This window comes from Aspergillus heteromorphus (genome assembly GCF_003184545.1).
Source record: "Aspergillus heteromorphus CBS 117.55 chromosome Unknown BO70scaffold_9, whole genome shotgun sequence".
Lineage (NCBI taxonomy): Eukaryota > Fungi > Ascomycota > Eurotiomycetes > Eurotiales > Aspergillaceae > Aspergillus > Aspergillus heteromorphus.
The window spans coordinates 538,266-560,436 of record NW_020290414.1 but is presented as its reverse complement, the minus strand read 5'-3'; the positions used below and the strand labels follow the sequence as shown (position 1 = coordinate 560,436).

General features: G+C 57.1%; 6 protein-coding genes across 6 annotated transcripts; 5 read left to right on the top strand and 1 right to left on the bottom strand.

The window, feature by feature from the left end:
• Window positions 1-2,738: 2,738 nt before the first annotated feature.
• On the top strand, window positions 2,739-5,697 carry BO70DRAFT_428492 (protein arginine N-methyltransferase; the record flags this gene model as incomplete). The annotated part of the gene is made up of 5 exons (XM_025547977.1): window positions 2,739-2,743; window positions 2,916-3,030; window positions 3,104-3,725; window positions 3,787-5,327; window positions 5,377-5,697. 5 exons carry the CDS (start codon window positions 2,739-2,741, stop codon window positions 5,665-5,667), a joined length of 2,574 nt encoding a protein of 857 aa, XP_025400248.1. The 3' UTR covers window positions 5,668-5,697.
• A 2,460-nt stretch (window positions 5,698-8,157) lies between these two features.
• On the top strand, window positions 8,158-10,894 carry BO70DRAFT_424127 (UNC45-central domain-containing protein; the record flags this gene model as incomplete). The annotated part of the gene is made up of 2 exons (XM_025547608.1): window positions 8,158-8,238; window positions 8,378-10,894. The coding sequence occupies 2 exons, from the start codon at window positions 8,158-8,160 to the stop codon at window positions 10,802-10,804; spliced, it is 2,508 nt and encodes an 835-aa protein (XP_025400247.1). The 3' UTR covers window positions 10,805-10,894.
• On the top strand, window positions 10,895-11,319 carry BO70DRAFT_230137 (uncharacterized protein). Its single transcript, XM_025538785.1, has one exon. The coding sequence runs from the start codon at window positions 10,984-10,986 to the stop codon at window positions 11,257-11,259; it is 276 nt and encodes a 91-aa protein (XP_025400246.1). The 5' UTR covers window positions 10,895-10,983; the 3' UTR covers window positions 11,260-11,319.
• Window positions 11,320-12,933: 1,614 nt separating this feature from the next.
• On the top strand, window positions 12,934-17,125 carry BO70DRAFT_313210 (glycerophosphocholine phosphodiesterase). The gene is made up of 4 exons (XM_025540237.1): window positions 12,934-13,444; window positions 13,507-16,323; window positions 16,373-16,773; window positions 16,826-17,125. The coding sequence occupies exons 1-4, from the start codon at window positions 13,309-13,311 to the stop codon at window positions 17,069-17,071; spliced, it is 3,600 nt and encodes a 1,199-aa protein (XP_025400245.1). The 5' UTR covers window positions 12,934-13,308; the 3' UTR covers window positions 17,072-17,125.
• Window positions 17,126-17,642: 517 nt separating this feature from the next.
• Window positions 17,643-19,050, top strand: BO70DRAFT_370460 (TFIIH/NER complex subunit TFB4; the record flags this gene model as incomplete). Its single annotated transcript, XM_025544737.1, has 3 exons — window positions 17,643-18,208; window positions 18,424-18,830; window positions 18,869-19,050. 3 exons carry the CDS (start codon window positions 17,643-17,645, stop codon window positions 19,048-19,050), a joined length of 1,155 nt encoding a protein of 384 aa, XP_025400244.1.
• A 488-nt stretch (window positions 19,051-19,538) lies between these two features.
• On the bottom strand, window positions 19,539-21,724 carry BO70DRAFT_361280 (threonine aspartase 1). The gene is made up of 7 exons (XM_025543010.1): window positions 21,450-21,724; window positions 21,179-21,378; window positions 20,226-21,122; window positions 20,067-20,176; window positions 19,916-20,022; window positions 19,826-19,860; window positions 19,539-19,754 (listed from the first exon to the last, which is right to left on the bottom strand). The coding sequence occupies exons 1-6, from the start codon at window positions 21,554-21,556 to the stop codon at window positions 19,836-19,838; spliced, it is 1,446 nt and encodes a 481-aa protein (XP_025400243.1). The 5' UTR covers window positions 21,557-21,724; the 3' UTR covers window positions 19,539-19,754; window positions 19,826-19,835.
• Window positions 21,725-22,171: the final 447 nt, after the last annotated feature.

Genomic DNA, 22,171 nt, shown 5'->3' with positions numbered 1-22,171 from the left:
TTGACAAGATGGTTGGATGAACTTACGATGAGCCATTCGGGCTTGACGGCCGTGATGGTGCGAATGTAGTTCTTGGTGGTGAGGACGAATTCGTTGTAGAGGACCCATTCGGCCTCGTGGCCCAGGACGGTGGAGGGGTGCAGCAGAACGTTCTGGTTGTCCTTGATGGTCAAGTACATGTTCTTGCCCTGGGCTTCCTTCTTGGCGACCTGCATGAAGAAGCCAGCGCACAGCGCACGGCGGATGTTCTCGTAGTACTTCTTGTCCTCGAAGGGGGTGGAGATCATCTCGAGCTCTTCGCGCTCCATGATGCGGAGGAGCTGCATGCGCACGTTGTCGGCGGACTGGAGCGATCGGAGGGAGAGGAAGTGGTCGTGACACCACTGCTTCAGGTTGGCCTGGGCGTCGGGGCCCTTGAAGGCGTGGTACACGTTGAGGAGGGTGAGGTGGTCGCCGTCGGGGTGGGCAAAGAGGTCCTTCATCTCGTCGGCGCGCTTGCGTTGAGAGGCGGGTCTCACGAAGACCTGGGGAACGGACAGCAGTGCCGTGATGGAGAGGATTTCGTTGGAGCAGTAGAATTCAGGAGAGCTGATGAGCATGACGGCGAGCGCGGGATCAAGAGGGAACTCCGATGCAAGACGGCCCAGCTGGGTGAGGTTGCCATCGTCGTCCAGGCAGGCCAGGTAGTTGAGCTCCTCCAGAGCTCTCATGAGGGTCTCGGGGGCAGGAGGGTCCATCAGGTCGAAGTGGACGAGGTCGTCAATACCCAGCTTCTTCAGCTCCAGCACCGTGGACGACAGGTTGGACCGCAGGATTTCGGGGTAGGTCTGGTCGATGAGTTCCTTCTTGAAGGCTCCTTCGGTGTAGAGACGGAAGCACTTTCCGGGGCGCGTACGACCGGCACGACCGGCTCTCTGTTGCGCGGAAGCCTTGGAGATCGGAGACACCAGGAGGGATTCGACACGGATACGAGGGTTGTAGATCTTCTGTTTCGAGAAACCAGGGTCGACGACGTAGACAATACCATCGATGGTAAGCGATGTTTCGGCAATATTCGTGGAGATGATGACCTTCCTGCCCGGACGGCCTCCCGGCCGGCGTGCAGGCGGTGCCGGCTCGAAAATGCGCTGCTGCATATGGGGAGGAAGACTACCGTACAGAGGGTAGACTTTGAGGGGTCCAGCATCGGCCTCTCTGATCATCTCATCAGCTTCCAGTGCAATCTTCCGTGCTGCATCCTCAATCTCTTCTTCACCGGTCAAGAACAGAAGAATATCACCATCCTCTTCCGTGGCGTGGATTTGGAGAACGGTGCGGATAGCGGCCTCGACGTAGTCCTGCTCGGGTTCGGGAGTATAGAAGACCTCGACGGGGTGAGTACGACCGGGAACGGCAAGAAGAGGGGCATCGTTGAAGTAGCGCTGGAACTTCTGCGCATCCAAAGTAGCAGACATGATGATGATCTTCAGGTCCGGACGACGCACCACCACCTCCTTGAGCAGACCCATCAGAACATCGGTAGCCATCGTTCTTTCGTGAGCCTCGTCGAGAATGATGGTACTGTAGCGGTTCAGGTTGTGGTCATGCATGGCTTCTCTCAAAAGCATACCATCCGTCATGTACTTGAGCACAGTCTTGGAACTGGTCATATCCTCGAAACGGATACTGTAACCAACCTCGTCTCCAAGCTTGACGTCCAACTCGGCGGCGACACGTTGCGCGACGGACATGGCGGCGACACGACGAGGCTGGGTACAAGCAACCATCTTGCGCTGTGTTTGCGGCATGTCATCGAACAGGACGAACTGGGGAATCTGGGTGGTCTTTCCGGAACCCGTCTCACCGACGAAGACCAAGATCTGAGACTGCTGGTACAGCTGGAGGAATTCATCTCTGGGAAAGAATCAGGTCAGAAACTGGTTGCGACAGTGCACCGAGAGCAATGCAACGATGTTCCAGGCGGGGAAAACTCACCTCTGGGCGTGGACCGGAAGATCGCGACGAGTCTGCAGGATGGACAGGTACTTGCTGGAGAAGGGCTGGTTGTTGAACGGGTTGACATCGCCATCCTCCACCTTCTTGGCCAGCGCGGCGGTGGTCTGGTGCCTCTTCATCTTGCCAAAGGCCGGGTGAAGGTCCGCACCGCCATCGGTCCAAGTGTCGGCGGCGTCATCCTCGTACATGTGAGCCAAGTACTGGTTGTTTTTAGGATCGGTTTCAGTCTTGTCCATCTTTTGACGCTTAGCACGGGAACCGTTCTCAGAATCGGCGTGACGATCAACCATGACGGGTGTGCGGGAGGGAGGAGAGAGGGGGGGGGGTTTGAGGGAGGCGTTTGTCGCAAAAGTGAAGCGAAGGCAAAGGCACTCACTTCAACTGTTTGGCCTGGGCTGGAAAAAAAAGGCGGCCCGGATAGGCAGGTTGTCCGCCCGTCGCCACAGCTGCTCGGCGCCCGCATTCACCGCCCGCGGGGGTTCTGCCGGGTCTTTTGCGGGCGGGGAAAAGCGCGCAACGCAGTAAAGTGTTGTCGGCAAGGGGAGAGCAAAAGGCGCCATTGGAAAGTAAGCCATTGAATTTCCTCCTCAGGTACTTTTCCTCCGCGGGGTCAAGGAGCTCGTTGTCGCGCAACGTTCCACAGTCACTGCAGGGGTGCCCCCATTGACTCTCCCTCCCTATCCACCCCCCAACAACAGCTCCTTCGTGGTTCCCTTCTACTTCCCATGCTGCATCTCTTCGGAATGATGTCGAGATGAAAATTGCGGCGGAACTCAATTGATCATCTACTTACTATATGCGGGACTAACAATCTTCCACTGGGTTAGATCCTGTGTCAACACCACCCCCCCTCCCCCCCCCCAATCCCAATCCAACACCTCCTCCACCAGCTGAACGGGTCAATCTGCTTCGGACTACAGCATGGAGTCGTTCGGCAACCCTGAGGATGCTCCCACCTTTTGCATCGGGCAGCATGAGACCAACCGCGAGAAGCCCATCACTTCGGCGGCAGTGCGGGCGGCACATGAAAGCAATGTACGGATGTCTGGATGTCTTGGTGCTGAAAACCCGGCCCTGTCAAGATGCTAACCTCCGCCACCACTCACAGTATGACATGCTGACCGTGCCCATCACCACGTCCTCGTTCCATTCTCGGGTGCTCAACCTGCTTAGCTCCAGTTCTAACGCCCCCCCAACGCCTGCTGCCAGTGGCACCTTGATGACCACCCAAAACATCAGACCTCTCGTGGTTCCTCCGTTGACACCTGGCGATACCCATCTGACTCCGTGCGATGTGATGACACAGCTGGTCGGGGTCACCAGCAGATGGATTGATCTGTGTTCCCCCGATCCGCTCATTGCCGACATCTCTCGCCAGGTGCTCATGCGCGAGGTTGCCTACGCAGCCTTCTGCGGAATCGGGTACCTCCTGGTTCCCGGCCCGAAACTGCACCACAGAGAGCTGAATTCGGAGGGGTTGATCTACTACGCCAGAGCGATCCAAGACGCCCTCAATCTCGGTCCTTACATACAGTTTCATATCTGGATGCCCATGGTAGACAAGCCGGACCTGGAACTGATGGAGATGGGTGATCTGGCGCCACTGGCTCGCCCGGAGTTTCTTGGAGATCCCTCGGCCGCAGAGTCGTCGAAAGTGGATCCCTTCGGGACATGGGATGCCTGGGACATCATCCGGAGGACCTGTAGATACCACTCGAGGCTGGTCGTAGGTAAGAGGATGTTTTGCCCCTGTCCCGTCCTTGAACGCTTTTGCTAAGACGATGCTGCTAGCGCTATCAATGCCCAGACACCTCCCTCCCATGTCCGTACAGTCGAGGTGGTATTCCGAGCCAGTGCATTTGCTCGCTCTAGATGCCACCACCTTCATTAAGAACCAAAAGGGCTATCCCGTGCTGGCAAAAACACATCAGGCGCTGATCTCTCGGTTCATGCGCCTTCGGACCGCCCCATGGCTCTTAATCTGTGATCTGGACTCCATCCCAGGCGCGGAAGCGAAAGAATCGTCCGTGAATACCGCTGACTACCCCAGCCTGACACAAGCTGCAGTGTCCAAGAAGCATTATGACCCGACCCCTCATCTGTCCTACGTAAGAAACCTGCAGCAACGCCAGCCGTCTAGGTCCGCCATGGAAAGATTTGGTGTAGGCTACCAAGACTACCTCCAGGCTCCGTTGCAGCCATTGACAGTCAACCTGGAAAGCATTACTTATGAAGTGTTCGAGAAAGACCCCATCAAATACCAGTGGTACGAACGGGCGATCGCCAAGGCGCTCCGTGACTGGGAGTCGCAAAAGAAACCCACCTCGAACCCGGACGGCCGCGTGGTCGTTGCGGTGGTGGGTGCCGGTCGAGGACCGCTGGTATCTCGCGCTCTCCAGGCCAGCATGGATACGGGCGTCAAGATCGACCTCTGGGCAGTAGAGAAAAACACCAACGCCTTCGTTCTTCTCCAGCGCCACAATGAGCAACGCTGGGATGGACAGGTGAAGCTCGTCCAGTCGGACATGCGCAGCTGGAAGGGACCGCAAGTCGAGAAGAAGGATATTTTGGAAGCGCCAGCCGCACCGGTAGGGCAGACTCTTGGAATCCATGACTCTTTTCTTTACAATGCCAACGAGGAGCAGGGTTCTGCGCAAGCGCCCGAATCGGCTGCCGCTCCGCCTGTCGCCGAGCTCGTCCCGACCACCATCGACATCGTGGTTTCCGAGCTCTTGGGCTCCTTCGGTGACAACGAACTCTCGCCGGAATGCCTGGACGGCATAACGCCCCTACTCAACCCCGTCCACGGTATCTCTATCCCGGAATCGTACACGGCTCACCTCACCCCCATCGCGGCCCCGAAGCTTCATGCCGACGTCATGAATCAAACCGTTTCCAACCCGGCAGCTCCCGAGACACCGTACGTAGTCATGTTACACGCCATCGACTTCCTCTCCACCAACCAGCCCTCCGCAACTGCTCTTATGAATTCTAGCCCTGCTGGCGCTCGGCCTAACGTCCGGGATTCCATCTCCACCCTCCCGGGTTCTGGGGAAACCCCCATTCCGTTTGTACAGACAACATGGTCGTTTGAACATCCCAATCGGAACATCCCTCCCCAGTCGCCGTCCACGTCGACGATCTCCAACGCACATAACGTACGCCAAACACGCCTGTCGTTCCCTGTCGCCAACCGCGGAGTGTGCCATGGCCTGGCGGGGTACTTTGAAACCGTGCTGTACCGGGATGTAGAACTGTCTACCAATCCCGTCACGATGGATGCCAAGAGTGCCGACATGATCAGCTGGTTTCCGATATACTTCCCACTGAAGGTAAGCGCCGTCCAGGACAACGAGAGCGCGGGATGCTAATGATGCTTAGACGCCGCTCAATGTTCCGGACAACGGAGAAGTCGTCGTGACCATGTACCGACAGACGGACGACCGCAAGGTCTGGTACGAGTGGATGGTGGAAGTGTTTGCCGTGGAAGGCAACGAGGAGGCCGCGCCAACCGAAGTGGTGATGAGTGGAGGGAGAGGCGCATCTCCCACCGCTGGCAGCTCGAAGAGCCAGGACGCCCCCAGGCTGCAGCAGAAATCACGTGGGGGGCGGCGCATCCGGGTTGGGACGAGCGAGCTGCATTCCAGCATCAAGGAAGGCTGTCTCATGTGAGGAGCCAAGCGGGATCTGAGACTAGGTAAGATACTAGGGATGATCTATCTTACGTAGCTAAGTAAGCGCACTTCTGCATTGTTCCGATCGAAGGATTGATCGCCGGGGCCCTTTCCATAATGTCCGCGAACCACCAATCACATGTAGTGCCCACGGCAGGTGGGCAGCTGTACTTTTGTATCTGACGTGATTTCAGATTAGCACCATCATGGTCTGCAGCATTCTACCATCTGTCCGAGTCCCCTACCCCATCCCCGTCCCCAACATGTTTGCCTGCATCCAAGCCTTTCTACCTACTCCGTACCACAGTAGGCAATATCGCACGGACCGAGGAACCGGCCTCACTGTAGGGGAACGCTGCCATTGGCCACGGGCATCGGCATCAAGCCCACTTTTGGGGGGGAGCTAAGTACTCCGTAGATAGATAGACACTGTGCCTGTGCAAGCCGCGGACGTGACTCCGTCCCATTCGGAAGCCGTGGGCAGAGGGGGGGCGTGCTCTGGAAGTACGGAGTACAATGTACTTACCCAGTGGAGCATTTAACCTCTTGTCCTGCACCCGATCAAGCATATAAGCAAGTAAAGCAGGGCGGTGCGTGGAGCGATCTGGAATGCGCAAACCAACCAAGCTGAGAAGCCGGGGGGGGGGGCCGAGATGGACGATTCAGCGGACGTTACACGCCGGCCAGCGTGGCACAGGATAGACTAGATGGTAGGTAGATGGGGTGGAGGAAGGGGAGAACGGGCGTCCGTAGTTCTGTATCCTGTAGATCCCAAGATGTAGCCAAGCACCAAGGCTCCCACTAGTGCGACGAGACTATCGGACCAAGAAGTCTTGGGAGTTGGGATTCTGATGATCCAAGGCCTTGGACCTGTAGTACCTACCTAGGTACTATGTATGGTACATGGTACCTAGCCTAGGGATAGGATATTATTCGGTCGGCAAGGTCTGGGGACGGATGGGAGGGAATCAATCATTCAGGCAACGTGATGCAACGGGCCTCTGTGGTTGGTCTTATCGGCCCCAGAACCAGAGTTTCCCGATGCGCATGCGTGCACGCTCTTATCATTCCTGCTTGCCTGTCTGTGCCCCGTATTGTAAAACAGATTAATCGATATTAACTTCTGCATTGATGCTGTCGCCTGGACAGGAGGTCACAAGAGGAAGGCAATCAAGGTAGATAGGTAGTTACTAGGTGGGTGGGTAGTATCTGGCTCCTCCGGGTAGGGTGCCGACTCGACTCCGAGAGTCGAATTATGGATTATTCTTAGCACTTCGGGGCTAGTGCTGTAGATAGATACTTAGATACTCCATCTTATCAGGGAGTGCACTGATGCTTCCAGACTTCCGGACTTCCAGCCACCCGGGGAATCCACTCCGTCTTGGGTAACCGGCTGCTCCTTCGGCTTTGCTCTCATTGGGGATGGGGAGGGGGAAGGGGGAAGGCCATTGCAGTCCGGCGTGGTTGCCCTCCCCGAGCCCCCAGACGGACGGCTGCGCGAGGCCGGAGGAGCGGGTGGGATTGCGGTGACTGTAGTTGCTGTTACCTAGTGGTGATGAGGTTATGGAAATGATAATCTCATCTCATCTCATCTACTTCCAAATTAGTTTCTGATGTTCCGGAGTTAAGCGCAGTCCGAAAGGCGGCCGAACTCACTCAGGAGTGGTGGTATCAGTCCCCGCCGTGGGTGGAAATATGAAAGCGCCCGTTTCGTACCCGTAACGCTGTGACCATCTCCCCCCCCCTTGGCCCCCTTGGCCCCCCTCTTTCTCTTTCTCCCCCGGTTTGCTGGGCGTTCGGAGCTCCGAGGACGACCTGTCACACTCACACTCACACTTACCGTACTGTACCGTACGTGCTCCCATACGGCCATCCCGCCAATCTTCCCCGTCCCCCGTCCATCCCATCCAGACTTCGTTTTCCTCCATCCACGCCCAGAGGCGAAAAAAAAAAAAAAAAAAGAAAGAAAGTAAAAAAAGGAAACCCAAGAGAACAACCAACCCACTCTCTCCCACACCCCCTTCTCTACTACCACCACCACCACCTCATCCACCATCTCTCTCTCTTGATTGTCCCTCCTGCCGCTTGTCAGCATTACCCTACCTCCTACCCAGCTCTTTGCGCCGCGCCCGCTCCCGTTCGTCCTTTTTCTCCATGATTGCATGTGTCTCTTGTCGCTCGACCATCACTCCGGAGGTCGTGGGTTGACGCAACTGCGCTGAACCTCTTCTGACTACGACTACTTCAATCTCCACTCCCCCCGGCGACTGCCATCCTCGACTTGGATTCCTCGCGCCCTCTGTCCCTCTCGACTGCTTCCCTTATCAGTCCCTCCTGCCCGCCGAATCCCTAATCCTCCCCAGATCCGCTATCAATCAATACATCCATCCGTCAATCAATCAATCAATCGACCACAACCAACCAACCGAACCGACCGCCCTTCGCGTCCCGTTCTCCCATCGTGCGTCGGCTTCCATACCGGCCTGAAATGGTTCACTCTACGAGCGAGGAACGCGCTGTACATTTGACACGGGAGGCTGTAGAGCTGATAGATGCTGGTCATCGTGAGGTACGTCTGATCTCGGTTTCTGGAGGAGGGGAGGAGGGGGGGGAAACTATCATCATGTGGCCTTTGCTTTGTCTCGTCCGCCGCCTCGAGGTCTGATCCCGGTTGACTAATAATCTTTTTTTTTGTGATGTAACTGCAGGCCGCCTCACGAAATCTCCGAGAAGCCCTCACCCTAGCCCCGGAACATCCTGCGGTCAAGGAAGCGTTTGTGAAAATCCAGCAAGACGAGGAAAATGGCCACCATTTGATCGACCTCTGCCGTCGCTACACCTCCGGAAAGGACGAGCCTGCCGGCAAAGATGCCGCCCTCTACCTCCGCACCGACGGGCTGAAGCCTCCCGAGGAGGTTGCATTGGAATGTGCCAAACTCCTGCTGGCGCAGCGCCCACATGCCTTGTCGGAGCTGCAAGATGATGTTATTTCGGGCCTGGTCCGCCAGAATACCAGCGTGCGCCGCTATTTCTCGGAGCAGCTGCAGACCTCGGTGACGGCTTTCTTTGATGAGATCTATGAGAGAGGTGATGGGGCCGCTGTGTGTCTTGACACCGTGGTCTTGGACCCCGCCGTCTGGCCGACCGAGGATGATCGTCTCCACTGTGAGCGCGAGCTGTTCCTGCTCTTCATTGCCAAGCTCATGGAGTCTGGCCATGACATGGACGGTCGCTCCCTCAAGGGCATCGCGCGTCTGCTTGCTGTGGATGCCGCGAAGCTGGAGGAGTTGATCGACGACGAAGGTCTGGAGGTGATCCTGTCGTCCCTGGACAGCCGCCTCCCTTCCGAGTGGAGGAGTCAAGCCACACTGGCGACCGTCAAATATTTGGAGGTTTCGCAGAAAGTTGGTGAAGACCGATTCTCCAAGCTTGTTTCTTCCAAGATCCTCAAGGGTCGCAGCGATGACTTGATCGAGGCTTTTTCTGCCACGGCCGCTGTCTTCCCCGTCATCCCTGAGGTTGCGGCCTCTCTTTTCTTGTCCGAAAGCTTCCTGGCCGCTTTGGCTCCCTTAACCTCCAGGGATGCGAAGAGCCGGAAGGTGGAGCTCCCTTTTCTGGAGCTGTTGAACGCCGCCTGCATGAACAAAGCGTGCCGGGAAGCTATCACCAAGCATCTCTCGACGTGGCTGTCCCACCTCCTCACGAATGGCAGTGACGAAAGCTCCGAGTTGGCGGCGGTCATTTTGGCGAAGGTCCGCACCTCCGCTCAAGTGGGATCAAGTGAGTCCAACGGCAAGGCGGAGGACGACAACGACCGGGTCGCCGAGCTGGTCGATCGCTTCAAGGAGCAGATGTCGAAGCGCAAGATCGAGAGCATGTCGAACGTGATAGAGGGCCTGGCCTACTCGTCCGTCAAGCCCGCTGTCAAGGAGCAACTTGCTCAGGACCCGGTGTTCCTCCAGAACCTGATTCAGGTCCTGCGAGAGAACTCCGCGGATTCTTCAGTGCTGTACGGTGGCCTCATGATCGTCGCGAACCTCACCCAATTCCTCCCCCATCTGTCAGAAGAACAGAAGAAAATGTCTCAGCTCAAGTCCTATGCTGAAGCTTCCCCCAACGGAGCCCGGGCTGGCCCAGACCCCCTTGATGATGAGCAGCATGTCATTACCCGTTGTAACGCCCTTATCAAGGCAGGTATCATGCCTCTTCTTGCAGACTGCACCAAGACGAATCTACCCTCGGTGCAGGGCCTCCTGGCCAAAATCATGCTTGCTCTCTCCTGGGACCGGAGATCCCGAGGAGTTCTGGCACAACAGGGCGCTGTCAAGTTCTTGCTCGGTATGGCAAGCGCAAAACAGGGGCCCTCCGGACCGATTTTGAATGAGACCGTGCATACTGCGTCGCATGCGCTCGCGCGAATCCTCATCTCCGTCAATCCAGCGCACGTGTTCCCATCCTCTGGGTTTCCCCAGATCACGTCAGCCATTCGACCTTTGACCGCCCTTCTCACCCCTTCCGAGGCGAGCATGTCCACCGAAAAACCACGGGATTTGCTTCCAGTCTTCGAAAGTCTCCTTGCCCTGACCAATCTGGCCTCCCATCCCGACGAGACCGCGCCCGAGGCCATTGTCCGCCAGGCCTGGTCCGTGGCGGAGGACCTCCTCCTCTCCAATAGCCCCATGGTGCAGCGCGCTGCATGCGAGCTGGTGTGCAACCTGATGACCTGCGAGTCCGGGATCGTCAAGTATGCCGATGGCTCCAAGCGCGCGGCGCAGCGCCTGCACGTGCTGCTGGCCCTTACCGACACCGACGATCTGGCGACGCGGAGTGCAGCCGGCGGAGCCCTGGCGATGCTCACTGAATTTGAAGCCGCCATCGCGGCCATCCTTGAGCGGCCTCGCGGGGTGCAGCTGCTGTTGGGCATGTGCCAGGAAGATGACGAAGGACTGGTGCACCGGGGGGTGGTCTGCGTGCGGAACATGACCAGCCTGGCCAGCGGGGACATCGGACGACGGGCCAAGGAAGCGGTCAAGGCCAACGGGGGCGTGGAGATGCTGACCAACGTGCTGAAGAAGACCAAGAACCCCATGGTGCTGCAGGTGGGAGTGGAGGCGCTGAAGCCGCTGGTGGAATAGAAGGGTCGAGCCACTGGTGGCGTCCCCTCCCTGGCCTCGCTTATCAGCGGGTAATACTGTGTGCTCTATGAATTCTCGGTGCCTTGAGCTTGAGCTTGATTGATGTAGCGTTTTCCCCGACCTGCCATCTACGGGCGGCGGGCTCGTGTGATATCCGGTGTTTTTTCTGACATGTTGATATGATTTGTGCGAAGATCTCTGCGGGCGTTGGGTCGTTGTCGTTTAGCCTTGTGTCTGTCTCTCTCTCTGTCTGTCTGTCTGTCTGTCTGTCTGTGGGTATGTGTGATTGGCATTGTGCTTGTGCTTGTGCTTGTGCTTGTGTGATTCATGTTGACCTACCTACATGCTCTTTTTCTCCTTACGACTCTGGCTGGTTTATGAGCGTGGGAACGGTGTCCGGGTCCTTACTTCCCTTCGGAGTGCGCCATAGACCAGGATTATTGCTTTTGATATAGCAGTCGCGGGTGACTGACGGACTGACTAGCCGAATGATATGATATGATACGCACGATGCCATGCCGGTTCCTCCCGGTCATAGCTCGTAGCTCGTAGCTAGCCAGTAGTGATGCCTCGGGAAGCCATCGTCACGGGCCGCGAGACAACCCAATCCCGTAGTGTGGATGGAGTCTCTGTACCGTACACCATCGTGTGGGACGGATCCCTCCTTTCAGTATTATTTATTATTCTAACCCTCTATCTACACAATCCCCAACACATCCAAGTCCCCCCCCCCCCCCCCCCAAAACTTCGACCTCCAACCCATTCCGTCCGTCTGCAGATGCACTTGGCAGTTTGCATTCCGGGGGAGCCCGGATCACGCCAACAACTTCCCCCCTGGCGAGACTGAGAGGGGGGGATAAGCCGCGCCCTCGGGATGGAATGATGGGATGGGGGGTGCTGAGTGGTGTTTGTCTGCACCCCAAGATGCATATATGCATGTTTGGGGGGGGGGGGGGGTGACGGGGTGTCTGATTGGGGAGGGGGGGGAAGTTGGATGCAGTCCGTGACCACTGAGACTTTTTCACTGACGCCCCCTTAGTTGGGTTTAGTATTGGTGTTTAGCTTGGTAGGAGAGACGGTTCGGTGCATGCTTAGTGGGGAAGTACTCAGTACTTAGTACTAAGTAGGGTGGGCAGTGGTGGTGGTGACTACTTATTACGGAAGGAAGGAAGTATAGGACTGGCATGTGACCAGCCCTGTACTCCGTAGTACCTACAAAGTATACCTGCACGGCACTATCTAACTAGTAAGGAAGGACCACTTCCCCCCCCCACAGCCTCCGGCTTCCACGGCTTCCACTCGTCCCCCTTCAACTTGTTCCATGCAGCATTCCTTTCCCTTCCCCTTCCCCCTCCCCTCTCCTCTCTCACCCCAACCCCGTAAGAGTCATCTTTTCCCGTCCAGCCAGGATGATCATGAGATGGAGCACATCCCTTCTGATCAGGATGGATCGAATCCTTCGCTTCTCCCGATACTCTCGGACACGGCTGGGCAGACCTACGACTACTACTATATATAGGGCCCCTAACCAGGGTCCAGACTGGTCTTCCCTATGATTATTACTATGGGAATTGATTGAGAGAGTGGATGGATTACCACTTCTGCTACTCCGTATCTATCTATCTATTGATTGCTACTGCTACTGCTGCCACTAACCACGAAGGACTAATCTCACGAGATCCATTATTATTTATGATGGTCCGTCCTCTCTCCAGTGAATTCTAATAATTATTTGGTTCGAACCGCCCATCCGCCGGGTGGAGCGAGCAAATCAGAGGGCGTCCGCCGGGCAGCCGATCGAGCGGCCGGCCATCAATGGTCGTTCCGCCCCGAACTGGACTTCCCTCTTACGTCGCGGTGGGTTCTTCGATGGAGTCCTCAACGATCCTCCTCGCAGCCTAGCGGAGTGACTACCCTGCCTGGCCCCTGCTGGGGTCTCTCTCCTTACTCTCCTGAAACTCCCTGCAACTGCCTGCAACTGCCTGCAACTGCCTCTTGGCTAACTCGCGCACGTGCTGATAGGTTCGGCCGGCTCCTTTATCGCTGCCCTCTATCCATATAACGCACCAGACATCCTCCTACTCCTCCTCTCGCGCCCCTCTCACTTTGCTTTCTCTCTCCCCCCCCCCCTCCTTTCTGCGTCATCTGCCTGAATTCTGTCAGTTTCGGCGGATTCCTCGACCCGTTGCTGCGTGTCGCGGAGTTTCTCAGGTTTTCCCTCCCAGAAACCAGACGTCTCTTTGTTCCCCAATGTCTCTCCGTTGAACTAACACATGGCGTCCTTTTCCTCGAAGCTCTACTTGTCCTTTTCTTTTTGTCTGCATCGGATATCTCCGTCCTCTAGTGTCTGAGCTCTCCGTGTCCGCTCCCTGGTGGCGCTCTTTTGGATTCGTTGGTTCTCCTCCACGATATAAAGACTCGATCAGCTCCATCGTCTCAACGGCGATTCGCATTGCTCTCTCCATCATACACCAACCACAACAAGTTCGAACCTATCCGGCAAGATGAAGTTCGGACGGAATTTGCCCCGTAATATGGTGCCTGAGTGGAGTGCCTCCTACATCAGATACAAGGCATTGAAGAAGCTCATCAAGGCTGCGGCGGAGAATGTGAAGGCTGGCCAAGAGGCAGACCTGGCAGGTAAGACATTTCTGTGATTGTTGCGTCATTTTGCCGTGGAATCGTGTGCTGACTCGTTCTAGGATTCTTCTACTCCCTCGATCGAAATCTCGAGGACGTCGACTACTTTTACAATAAGAAGTATGCGGACTTCGCCCGGCGCCTAAAGTTGCTAGAAGACCGGTACGGACACTCTCTGGATCGTGGCCATCGCTTGGACTCCGAGGAAGTGGAGGACCTTCTGGCTGCGTTGCTGGAGCTGCGCGGTCAGCTGCGCAAGCTGCAGTGGTACGGCGAGGTCAACCGCCGAGGGTTCAACAAGATCACCAAGAAGCTGGATAAGAAGGTTGGCGTGCAAGCGCAACAGAAGTACCTGGAAACCAAGGTCGAGCCGGCTCCGTTTGCTTCGAACACCCGGGTGACCGACGCGTTGAAGAAGATCAACGACCGCCTGTCCGTCCTGGGTGAGCAGAAGGTCAACGACGATGCTAGCTCCACCCACTCCTCCCTATCGCTGAAGAAGGGCCCTGCGCGCCCGAACTTGAATCTGCCGGCGAGCATGCTTCAGACCGTGGATGACGCGCTGCGCAAGGATGACACCCATGTCCTGCTGGAATTGCTCGAGACTCTGAAGGCGGCGGCGGATGACTATGGCAAGGATGTGTATCCCAAGGTTCTCAGCAATCTCCTTCAGCGGTCCATCTACTACCGTTCCAAGGCGTGCGTCTCGGCTCTTCTCGGCCGCATGGAGACGCTGGAGGAGGAAGATGATATTAACAAGCGCAATTGCATTCATCGCCTGGTGATCGCAATTGGTCGCGCGCAGTCTACCTCCGACTCGGAACAGTCTGCCTCCATGGTCCTCGACTTCCCCCTGGAAACTTCGAACTACATCACCCCTGCGGCCCTGCCCACCCTGCAGCCCCCTCGCTCGGTGGTGATGGAGGCGGATCTCCCGAGCCATCTGGACCGGTCTGATCCGTCGGTGTCGCTCTTGCAGCATGTATTGGACCAGTTGAAGAGAGAACACCGAAGTGCTCTGCTGGCGAAAGATATCTCCGGGCGCACTCCACTGCACTATGCGGCGCAGTATGGCTTCAAGGTCGTCTGTGAAGTGATCATTGAGCATCTGCAGGCGTGGGATATGTTCGAAGTCACGGAGGGCATTGACAGCCCGCGCTGGCAGGACAATGACGGTTGGGCGCCGTTGCACCTGAGTGTGGTCGGCGGTCATCCCCTGACGACTCGCGTCCTTCTCGACTCGGAAAACTGGCACGGTGCCAACAAGGACAAGGCAAAGATCCGCAAGCAGGTTTCCCGGTCCAGTGCGGTGCTTGCCCTGGCCACCAAAGCCAACTTTGTTGACATCGTCCAGCTCCTGGTTGAGGCCGGCGTTGACATCAATTATCAGGATGAACAGGGCGAAACCGCGTTGCATGTCGCCGCCCGCTTTGGCCACGACAAATGCGCGAAGATCCTTCTCGACGGGAACGATGAGCAAAAGGCGGATACCGAGCTTGCGGAAAACACCTATTCCTGGACTCCGTTGTTTATCGCCTGTGTCGACGGGGCGCTAGGAGTGGCGGAACTGTTGATCGAGGCTGGCGCTAACGTGGAGCGACTCGACTCCTCTGGCTGGACTGCAAAGGAGCATGCCGCTCTGCGAGGCCATCTGGATATCGCCCGGTGCCTCGCGAAGGTCACCCCCGAGCCGGAGATCGCTGAAGCCGAGCCTGTCATCCCTGTTCCTACTCCGTTGGCTGAGCCACCCTCGCCTCCCCTGTCCTCGCTTGCCGAGAGGCGGTCCAATGTCAACCCTGGGGCGAGCTCTACCCTGCGCAACTCGGAGCCCATCAAGACTTTCGGACACAGATATCTCACCGATGAGTCCATGATCTTGGTCAGCCTGGGGACGATGGATATGCGGAGTCATGTGGAAGCCGTCAACCTCGACCGCATTCCCATGGAGAACGCGCACTCCACCCAGCTGGACACTGCGCTGTCCCTGGTTGTGTCTGCCAGCGGAGCTCATGGAGAGCCGGAGGTCATCGATCTGCCTGTGCAGGAGAACATCTCAACCGAACCGATCGTTTTCCACGCCGCGGATGCTACCAAGGTGAGGCTGCTCTTCGACTTGATTCCCACGTACGCCGGCTCGAAAGACAAGGTGGTAGGACGTGGTGTTGCCTTGCTGTCCAGTATCAAACCCACGGTGGGATCACACCGCATCAACCTCAAGGGCGACTCCACGGTACCTATTGTGGCTGCCAATACTCTCGAGGTCATTGGCTCGGTGACCTTCAACTTCCTTATCATCACTCCTTTCCAGCACCCGAACATGACAGTCACCGGGGCTCAGACTTACTGGAGGAGTATGGCCTCGACCATGGTGATCGGACATCGCGGTCTGGGCAAGAACATGGCCAGCCGCAACTCTTTGCAGCTGGGCGAGAACACTATCCAGTCGTTTATCGCTGCTGCTAACCTGGGTGCATCGTACGTGGAGTTCGACGTGCAGCTCACTAAGGACCACGTGCCGGTCATCTACCACGACTTCCTTGTCAGCGAAACCGGTATCGATGCGCCCGTTCACACTCTCACCCTCGAGCAATTCCTCCAGCTCGGTGACAAGGGCCCCATTCGCCGGCCGGGCTCTCCCTCCCAGGCGGACATCTTCGGGGACAAGTTCAACAGCTCTTCCTTCCGCCAGCGGTCGATGTCTGTGGGCGGCTCCGAGTACGACCCGTCGGAGATGAACGAAAAAATCAAGCACACGCGCGATTTCAAGAAGAAGGGCTTCAAGGGCAACAGTCGCGGCAACCACATCCAGGCGCCGTTTGCGACGTTGGAAGAGTTGTTCCACAAATTGCCCAGCTCCGTGGGGTTCAACATTGAACTGAGTAGGTACTCTCCGCCAGAATGTTTTCATTGCAAGCTAACATGTCTCAGAATACCCGATGCTCCACGAGAGTGAGGAGGAGGAGATGGACACGTATGCAGTGGAGCTGAACTCCTTCGTGGACACGATCCTCGCCAAGGTCTACGATATGGGCCAGGGTCGCAACATGATCTTCTCCAGCTTCAACCCGGATATCTGCCTGCTCCTCTCCTTCAAGCAGCCGTCCATCCCGGTGCTCTTCCTGTCGGACTCCGGCGCTTCTCCCGTCGGCGACATCCGCGCCAGCAGCTTGCAGGAGGCGATCCGGTTTGCGTCCCGGTGGAACCTGCTCGGCGTCGTGTCGCAGGCAGAAGCATTGGTCCTTTGTCCGCGCCTGGTCCGAGTCGTCAAGGAGTCCGGTCTGGTCTGCGTGTCGTACGGCGCGATCAACAACGAGCCCAACAACGTCAAGGTATGTATACACCTTTCATTCAATATGTATTCTCTTACTGACAACCGCCCAGCTCCAAGTATCCGAGGGAATCGACGCGGTGATCGTGGACTCGGTCCTCGCCATCCGGAAGGGCCTCACCGAGCACCAGGGCAAGGGCGACACGCCCGGCGTGTCGCCGCAGCCCAGTCCGCTGGCCCAGCCGGCGTCCGGCGCCCTCAAGGACTCCATCTCGATTCCGGTTCTCAGCCACACGGAGCAGAAGGACGATCATCTTCATGTCAAGCCGGAGGCGATCTTCGCGTCTCATCTTGAGTGAGCTGATTGATCGTACTTGGTCATTTCCTTTTATTTATCATACATTTCTTTGATTAGGTATCATACATACAATTCATGAATGATATTTTGTTCATCTTGTACATATGTACAAATGTTCAGTAGAGGTGTAGGTAGAGGTGTAGATGTGTATAAGGATGGATTGGAGTAAATTGTCCAGCCACTCAGAATGCCTGCTAGTAAATTCTAACATCAATTTGTCTTGGTGAAATGTCTTGATTGAAATATCTCCTCCTGAGTATTGCTCCAATGATACGTAGGGTCTAGCTGAGTATACGATCACGTGCCCGCGGCGAACGTTTTCTGCGGCGAGGGCGGCGCACCTCCGGCGTCTCTCCGCAACCCGCAACCTTCCAGCGTTCGATTCGGCGCCATCAATCCTCAACCAGGCCTCAATCTCCCCTCACCACCTGCACCGATTGCCTTTGAAGCTTCAAGCGCGACAAGCCAACCTTGCGCCAACTCCCGCTCCCACTCCACGATGCATACATCCAACTAAGACATCCTCATCCACACCTCATCGCATCTCCAAACCCACACCACCCACCGGCAAAATGAACTCCATCGACGCAACAGACCATTACCAGAACAGCGCCCAGGGTACTTCTCCCCTCTTTCCCTCCCCTCTTCTCCTCTCCTCCGCCCTTTTACACTATCTCCATCTTCTCCACCATCTACATCCTCTCCATCCTCTCCACCATCTACATCCTCACCACCATCTAACCACCAACCATGCCAGAACGCCCCCCTCCCTCCTAACCGTCATCATCGACACAAACCCCCACGCCTGGGCCCTACTACATCCCTCCCTCCCCCTCTCAACCGCCATCGCCAACATCCTCGTCTTCCTCAACGCCCACCTAGCCTGCAACTACGCCAACGAAGTCGCCGTCGTCGCCTCCCACACCACGAAAGCCACCTGGCTGTACCCTGTCGAACACGCCCGGCACGCCCCCCCCAACGGCAGCAACAGCAGAAACAGCAATGGCAACAATACCCGCGACAGCGACGGCGACGTCTCCATGTCCGCCCCCTTCGCCGACCCATTCCCCAACCCGGACCCTCCCAACCCAGTCAACAAATACCGGCCCTTCCGTCTCGTCGAGGAGCAAGTCACCGCGTCCCTGCACGCGCTGATGAGCGACACCAACACATCCGCAGAAACCCTCTCCACCTCCTCCTCAACCATGATGGCCGGCGCACTCACCCTGGCCCTCAGCCACATCAACCGGCGCACGCTCGCATGGGAAGAAGCGCACGGCGATGCCGCACTCACCAGCACCAGCACCGACGCCAACCCTTCCACCTCCAACCCCCTTCCTCCACCTCCCCCAGCACATCCCAAAACAACGCCAATAAATTCCAATCCCGCCTCCTCATCCTCTCCACCACCTCCTCCACCAAAACCTCCACCCAATACATCCCCCTCATGAACGCCATCTTCGCCTGCCAACGCCTCTCCATCCCCATCGACGTCTGCAAATTATCCGGCGACGCCGTCTTCCTCCAACAAGCCGCCGACGCCACCCACGGCATCTACATGTCTCTCTCCACCCCGCGCGGCCTGCTCCAATACCTCATGATGGCATTCCTCCCCGACCAGCGCACTCGGAAACATCTCGTCGTGCCGACGCGCGTCGATGTCGATTTCCGTGCCGCCTGCTTCTGTCATCGACGGGTCGTGGATGTCGGTTGGGTGTGCTCGGTTTGTTTGAGTATCTTTTGCGAGCCGATTGGGGTGGGTGCGGAGGGGGATGGGAAGGATGGGGGGCAGGGACAGGGGGAGGGAGGTGTTGGACTTGTGGGAGTCGGTTGGAGGGCGGCGAGGGCGGCGTTAGACCGGCGGTTGTGGGCAGGAAGAAGGGGAAGAGGAAGAAGAGGGATAAGAGTGGGTTGGAGGCTGGGGGGACGGGGACCCCCGGGTCGGTGACGCAGACGCCGACGCCGACGCCGGGGCCGTGAAGAAAATTAAGATATTATGGGTTCGATATGTTGTGTTGTGTGATGTTATGTTGTGTTGATGGTGATGGTGATGGTGATGGTGACGGTTATGGGTTTGGTGGCTGAATGGTTGTTGTGGGGTGGTAGTTAGTGGTGGTGGTGGTGGTGGTGATAAGTGATAGAGAGTGGTGTTTGAGCGAGTCCAAGACTTAAATCAAGACTGGTACTGCTCAGGGTTGGTATACAGGGAATCCTACCGAGATACCCATGGTCCGATGCACCCAGGAACAGATCTGCTAGACTGCGGACCCTACAGACTAGATGGGGCCCTGGTTCTACACTAAAGTACGGATTAGCAGTCTACAGTACGGACCCTGCAGACAGACTACCGATCAACTGCAGACTTCAGATCAGCAAACTACCGATCCAACACACCACAGACCAGCTACAGACCAGCTACAGACCAGCTACAGACCAGCAGAGACCACAACCACAACCACTGCACTGCAAGAACTCATTCATGGTATCTTGTCTTGAACAACTAAGAAACAATCACCCTGCCAGACTCCGGACCTCATACGCCCAAACGCACACCCACACCCGGAATACTCTTACACATCTCATTTTCAACGAAGCGGCAGGGCTCGCACTCGGTGTGTCGGGATGGGAAGCAAGTCAAGTTAATTCATCGATGGAACGCCATGTCTCTGACCCGCGATATCTAGCTAGATAGATACGTTAGCCACGATCCGACCAGCTTCTGTCGCGATGTATATAGACGAGAATAACCACTTACTTTCAGACGTCTAAAAGCCATGGGGACCTCTGGGCCTGGATTTCTGTTAGCTTGATCGATCGTAACCCCCCAGCTCGTAGTCAACCATACCTTTTGGCGCGGCAGGCACGGCCTCCCTGCGCGATGCTGCCATTCCCGGTGCTGCGGGACATCACGCACACGGGCTTCTTGTCGTCACTGCTCATCGACGCAATAGCCTGGAGGGGTTAGCCGGCGCTCGTCAGAATCGGGACCGTCTTACAAAAGAGTCGGTGTTGTGCGCGAAGTAGAGGAACACGCCATCGACGGTCCGCTTCACCGATAAAAGACCAATCGCGCCTTGACAGTGACTGCCGCGGACACCGGGGTGAGCTGGGCAAGGTTAGCGCACGCACGCGTGCTATTGAATGGAGAAACCGACCCATGAAATCTTCCGAAATCGCAGCCTTGATGGCTTCCTCTTCGTTGACTTCCTCGTAGCTCCCGTCCTTGCACTTGCGGTGGCTGTAATAGACACGCGAGGCGCAGGTGCTGGCCGCGAAGGTCGTTGCGATATGCTCGCCGGTCCCGGACGTGATGGTCGCCACAGACGTCGCCTCCGGATCACTGGGGTCCACGGGGATGACTGCAGTGCCGATGCCCACCAGGGCTGCCGGCCCGATCCGTCCGCGATGCTTCATGCCAATGCCGCCGGACGAGGAGCCTGCCGCAATGTTGCCTTCGCTATCCACGACAATGGCGCCCACGGTGTCATTGACCCGGTCGATCTCCATCCCCTCGGGGGCGTCAGGGGGGTCCTCGGACGGGTTCCCATCGCCAGATGGCCAGGTCGGAGTCGGTGATAGCAGCGGGCCATCCACTCCATCCTTGACCTGGGGGGACTCGGAATGAGGCCGGTCCATCTCGGCCGGGGGCGTGATACCATGAGGCTGGGGTTGGTGGAGACGCGGATCGATTCCTCTCGTCGCAGAACTCACCCCGATCGCGGAGGCTGGTCGCATTCTCGACGGGTTGACAAGGAGCTGGGCCGGGTGAACCGAGACGGGTCGACGGATGTATCCTCTGGCGCGATCCTGCTCGCTGAGCTGCTGCTTCTCCCGGAGCGACGCGGCCTCCAGCTCCCGTTGCCAGTGGCGCCATCTTTCTCTCGCCGACGGAGAGACCAGCGCATCGTCGGGAAGCACCACCAGGCCCTGCTCGAAGGCAAAGTCCGTGGCCCCCTGTCCCACGAGGAAGTTGGGCGGCACCCGGGACAGCGACAATGGCTTGGTCGACGAGTCCAGAATGACCCGCGCCAGCGAAATGGGATTTTTAATCTCTACACGGACATCAGCTGAGCCAGGTCCCTGGCGTCAATGAAGAAGGAACACTTACGAGCCGCCGCACCCACCGCGCCGCTCCGTCCCAGATGGTTGACGATGGTCGCGTCACACTCGACGGTGCCCTCGATGTTCAAATTGCTGCCGTAGCCAGCGTTGGTGATCTCGGCATCCTCCATCAGCATGATGGCAATCTCCACGGCGTCAATGGCAGATCCCCCATTCTGCAGCATTTTCATAGCCACTTTCGCCGCACTGCGTTCCTGTCAGTCCACGGGACACACAATTGGGACGTGTCGAGGCGACAGAATGGTGAGGAGACCTACTTCTCACAGGTTTCCAGGTGTGCCTTCTCATTGTGCGGGGCATGGAAGCCAGCCCCCGCATGGATAAAGACGGCAGAGATATCTCCGCCTCGTCTGGAGCGACTCATGGTGGGGGTCTGTTGCTGCAATGCTGGGCTATGAGAGAGGTGCAGCCGGGCCTTGGCCCTGCGAGTGAGAAGTCTGAGCAGTCCTGGAGTCCTTGATTGCTTCAGGGTGGAGGTTGACAGCTTCACGTCGGTTCACTCTCACTGGACCGGGCTTGCTGACATTGCCAGTCTCTTGATGGGGTCGTGGGTGAGAGATGCAGATGGGAGAGAAAGGGAGGGGGGGGGGGGGGGAGATGCAAAGAGTGGGAAGAAGTGAGAGTGAGAGTGAGAGTGAGGAAGTGAGAGTTGAGGGAGTAAGTGAGAGAGCGCTGCAACAAAACACTTCAGACTCTTAAGACTCTTAGGACGCTAAGAATGGATGCAGCGTAACAATGGCCACCAGACACCCGGTAAGAATAGCTCCAAAAGGGCACGATATAAGGGCCGGGGAATAATGCGTCTAAGGATATGGGGAATAGCTATAGTATATCATGGTCTAGGAATCAGGTGAATGCCAATGGGATGCTGGGATAGGACTGAGGGTCAGGCTGGGTTCCTTCCTCGCAGGCTCCATGGGGGGCAGTTTCCTTGAGATACACTATACATGCACTTGGTATGCACTGGAGGCCTGGTGCA

What these genes read in the sequence shown, in the direction of transcription:
- BO70DRAFT_230137 (XM_025538785.1), top strand. Translation starts at nt 10,984, where the DNA reads ATGATTTGTGCGAAGATCTCTGCGGGCGTTGGGTCGTTGTCGTTTAGC.
- BO70DRAFT_313210 (XM_025540237.1), top strand. Translation starts at nt 13,309, where the DNA reads ATGAAGTTCGGACGGAATTTGCCCCGTAATATGGTGCCTGAGTGGAGT. An exon ending in GGGGTTCAACATTGAACTGA is followed by an intron (nt 16,324 to 16,372) that starts GTAGGTACTCTC and finishes AACATGTCTCAG; the next exon opens with AATACCCGATGCTCCACGAG. An exon ending in ACGAGCCCAACAACGTCAAG is followed by an intron (nt 16,774 to 16,825) that starts GTATGTATACAC and finishes ACAACCGCCCAG; the next exon opens with CTCCAAGTATCCGAGGGAAT.
- BO70DRAFT_361280 (XM_025543010.1), bottom strand. Translation starts at nt 21,556, where the DNA reads ATGAGTCGCTCCAGACGAGGCGGAGATATCTCTGCCGTCTTTATCCAT. An exon ending in GATTTCGGAAGATTTCATGG is followed by an intron (nt 20,177 to 20,225) that starts GTCGGTTTCTCC and finishes AACCTTGCCCAG; the next exon opens with CTCACCCCGGTGTCCGCGGC. An exon ending in CGCACAACACCGACTCTTTT is followed by an intron (nt 20,023 to 20,066) that starts GTAAGACGGTCC and finishes TAACCCCTCCAG; the next exon opens with GCTATTGCGTCGATGAGCAG.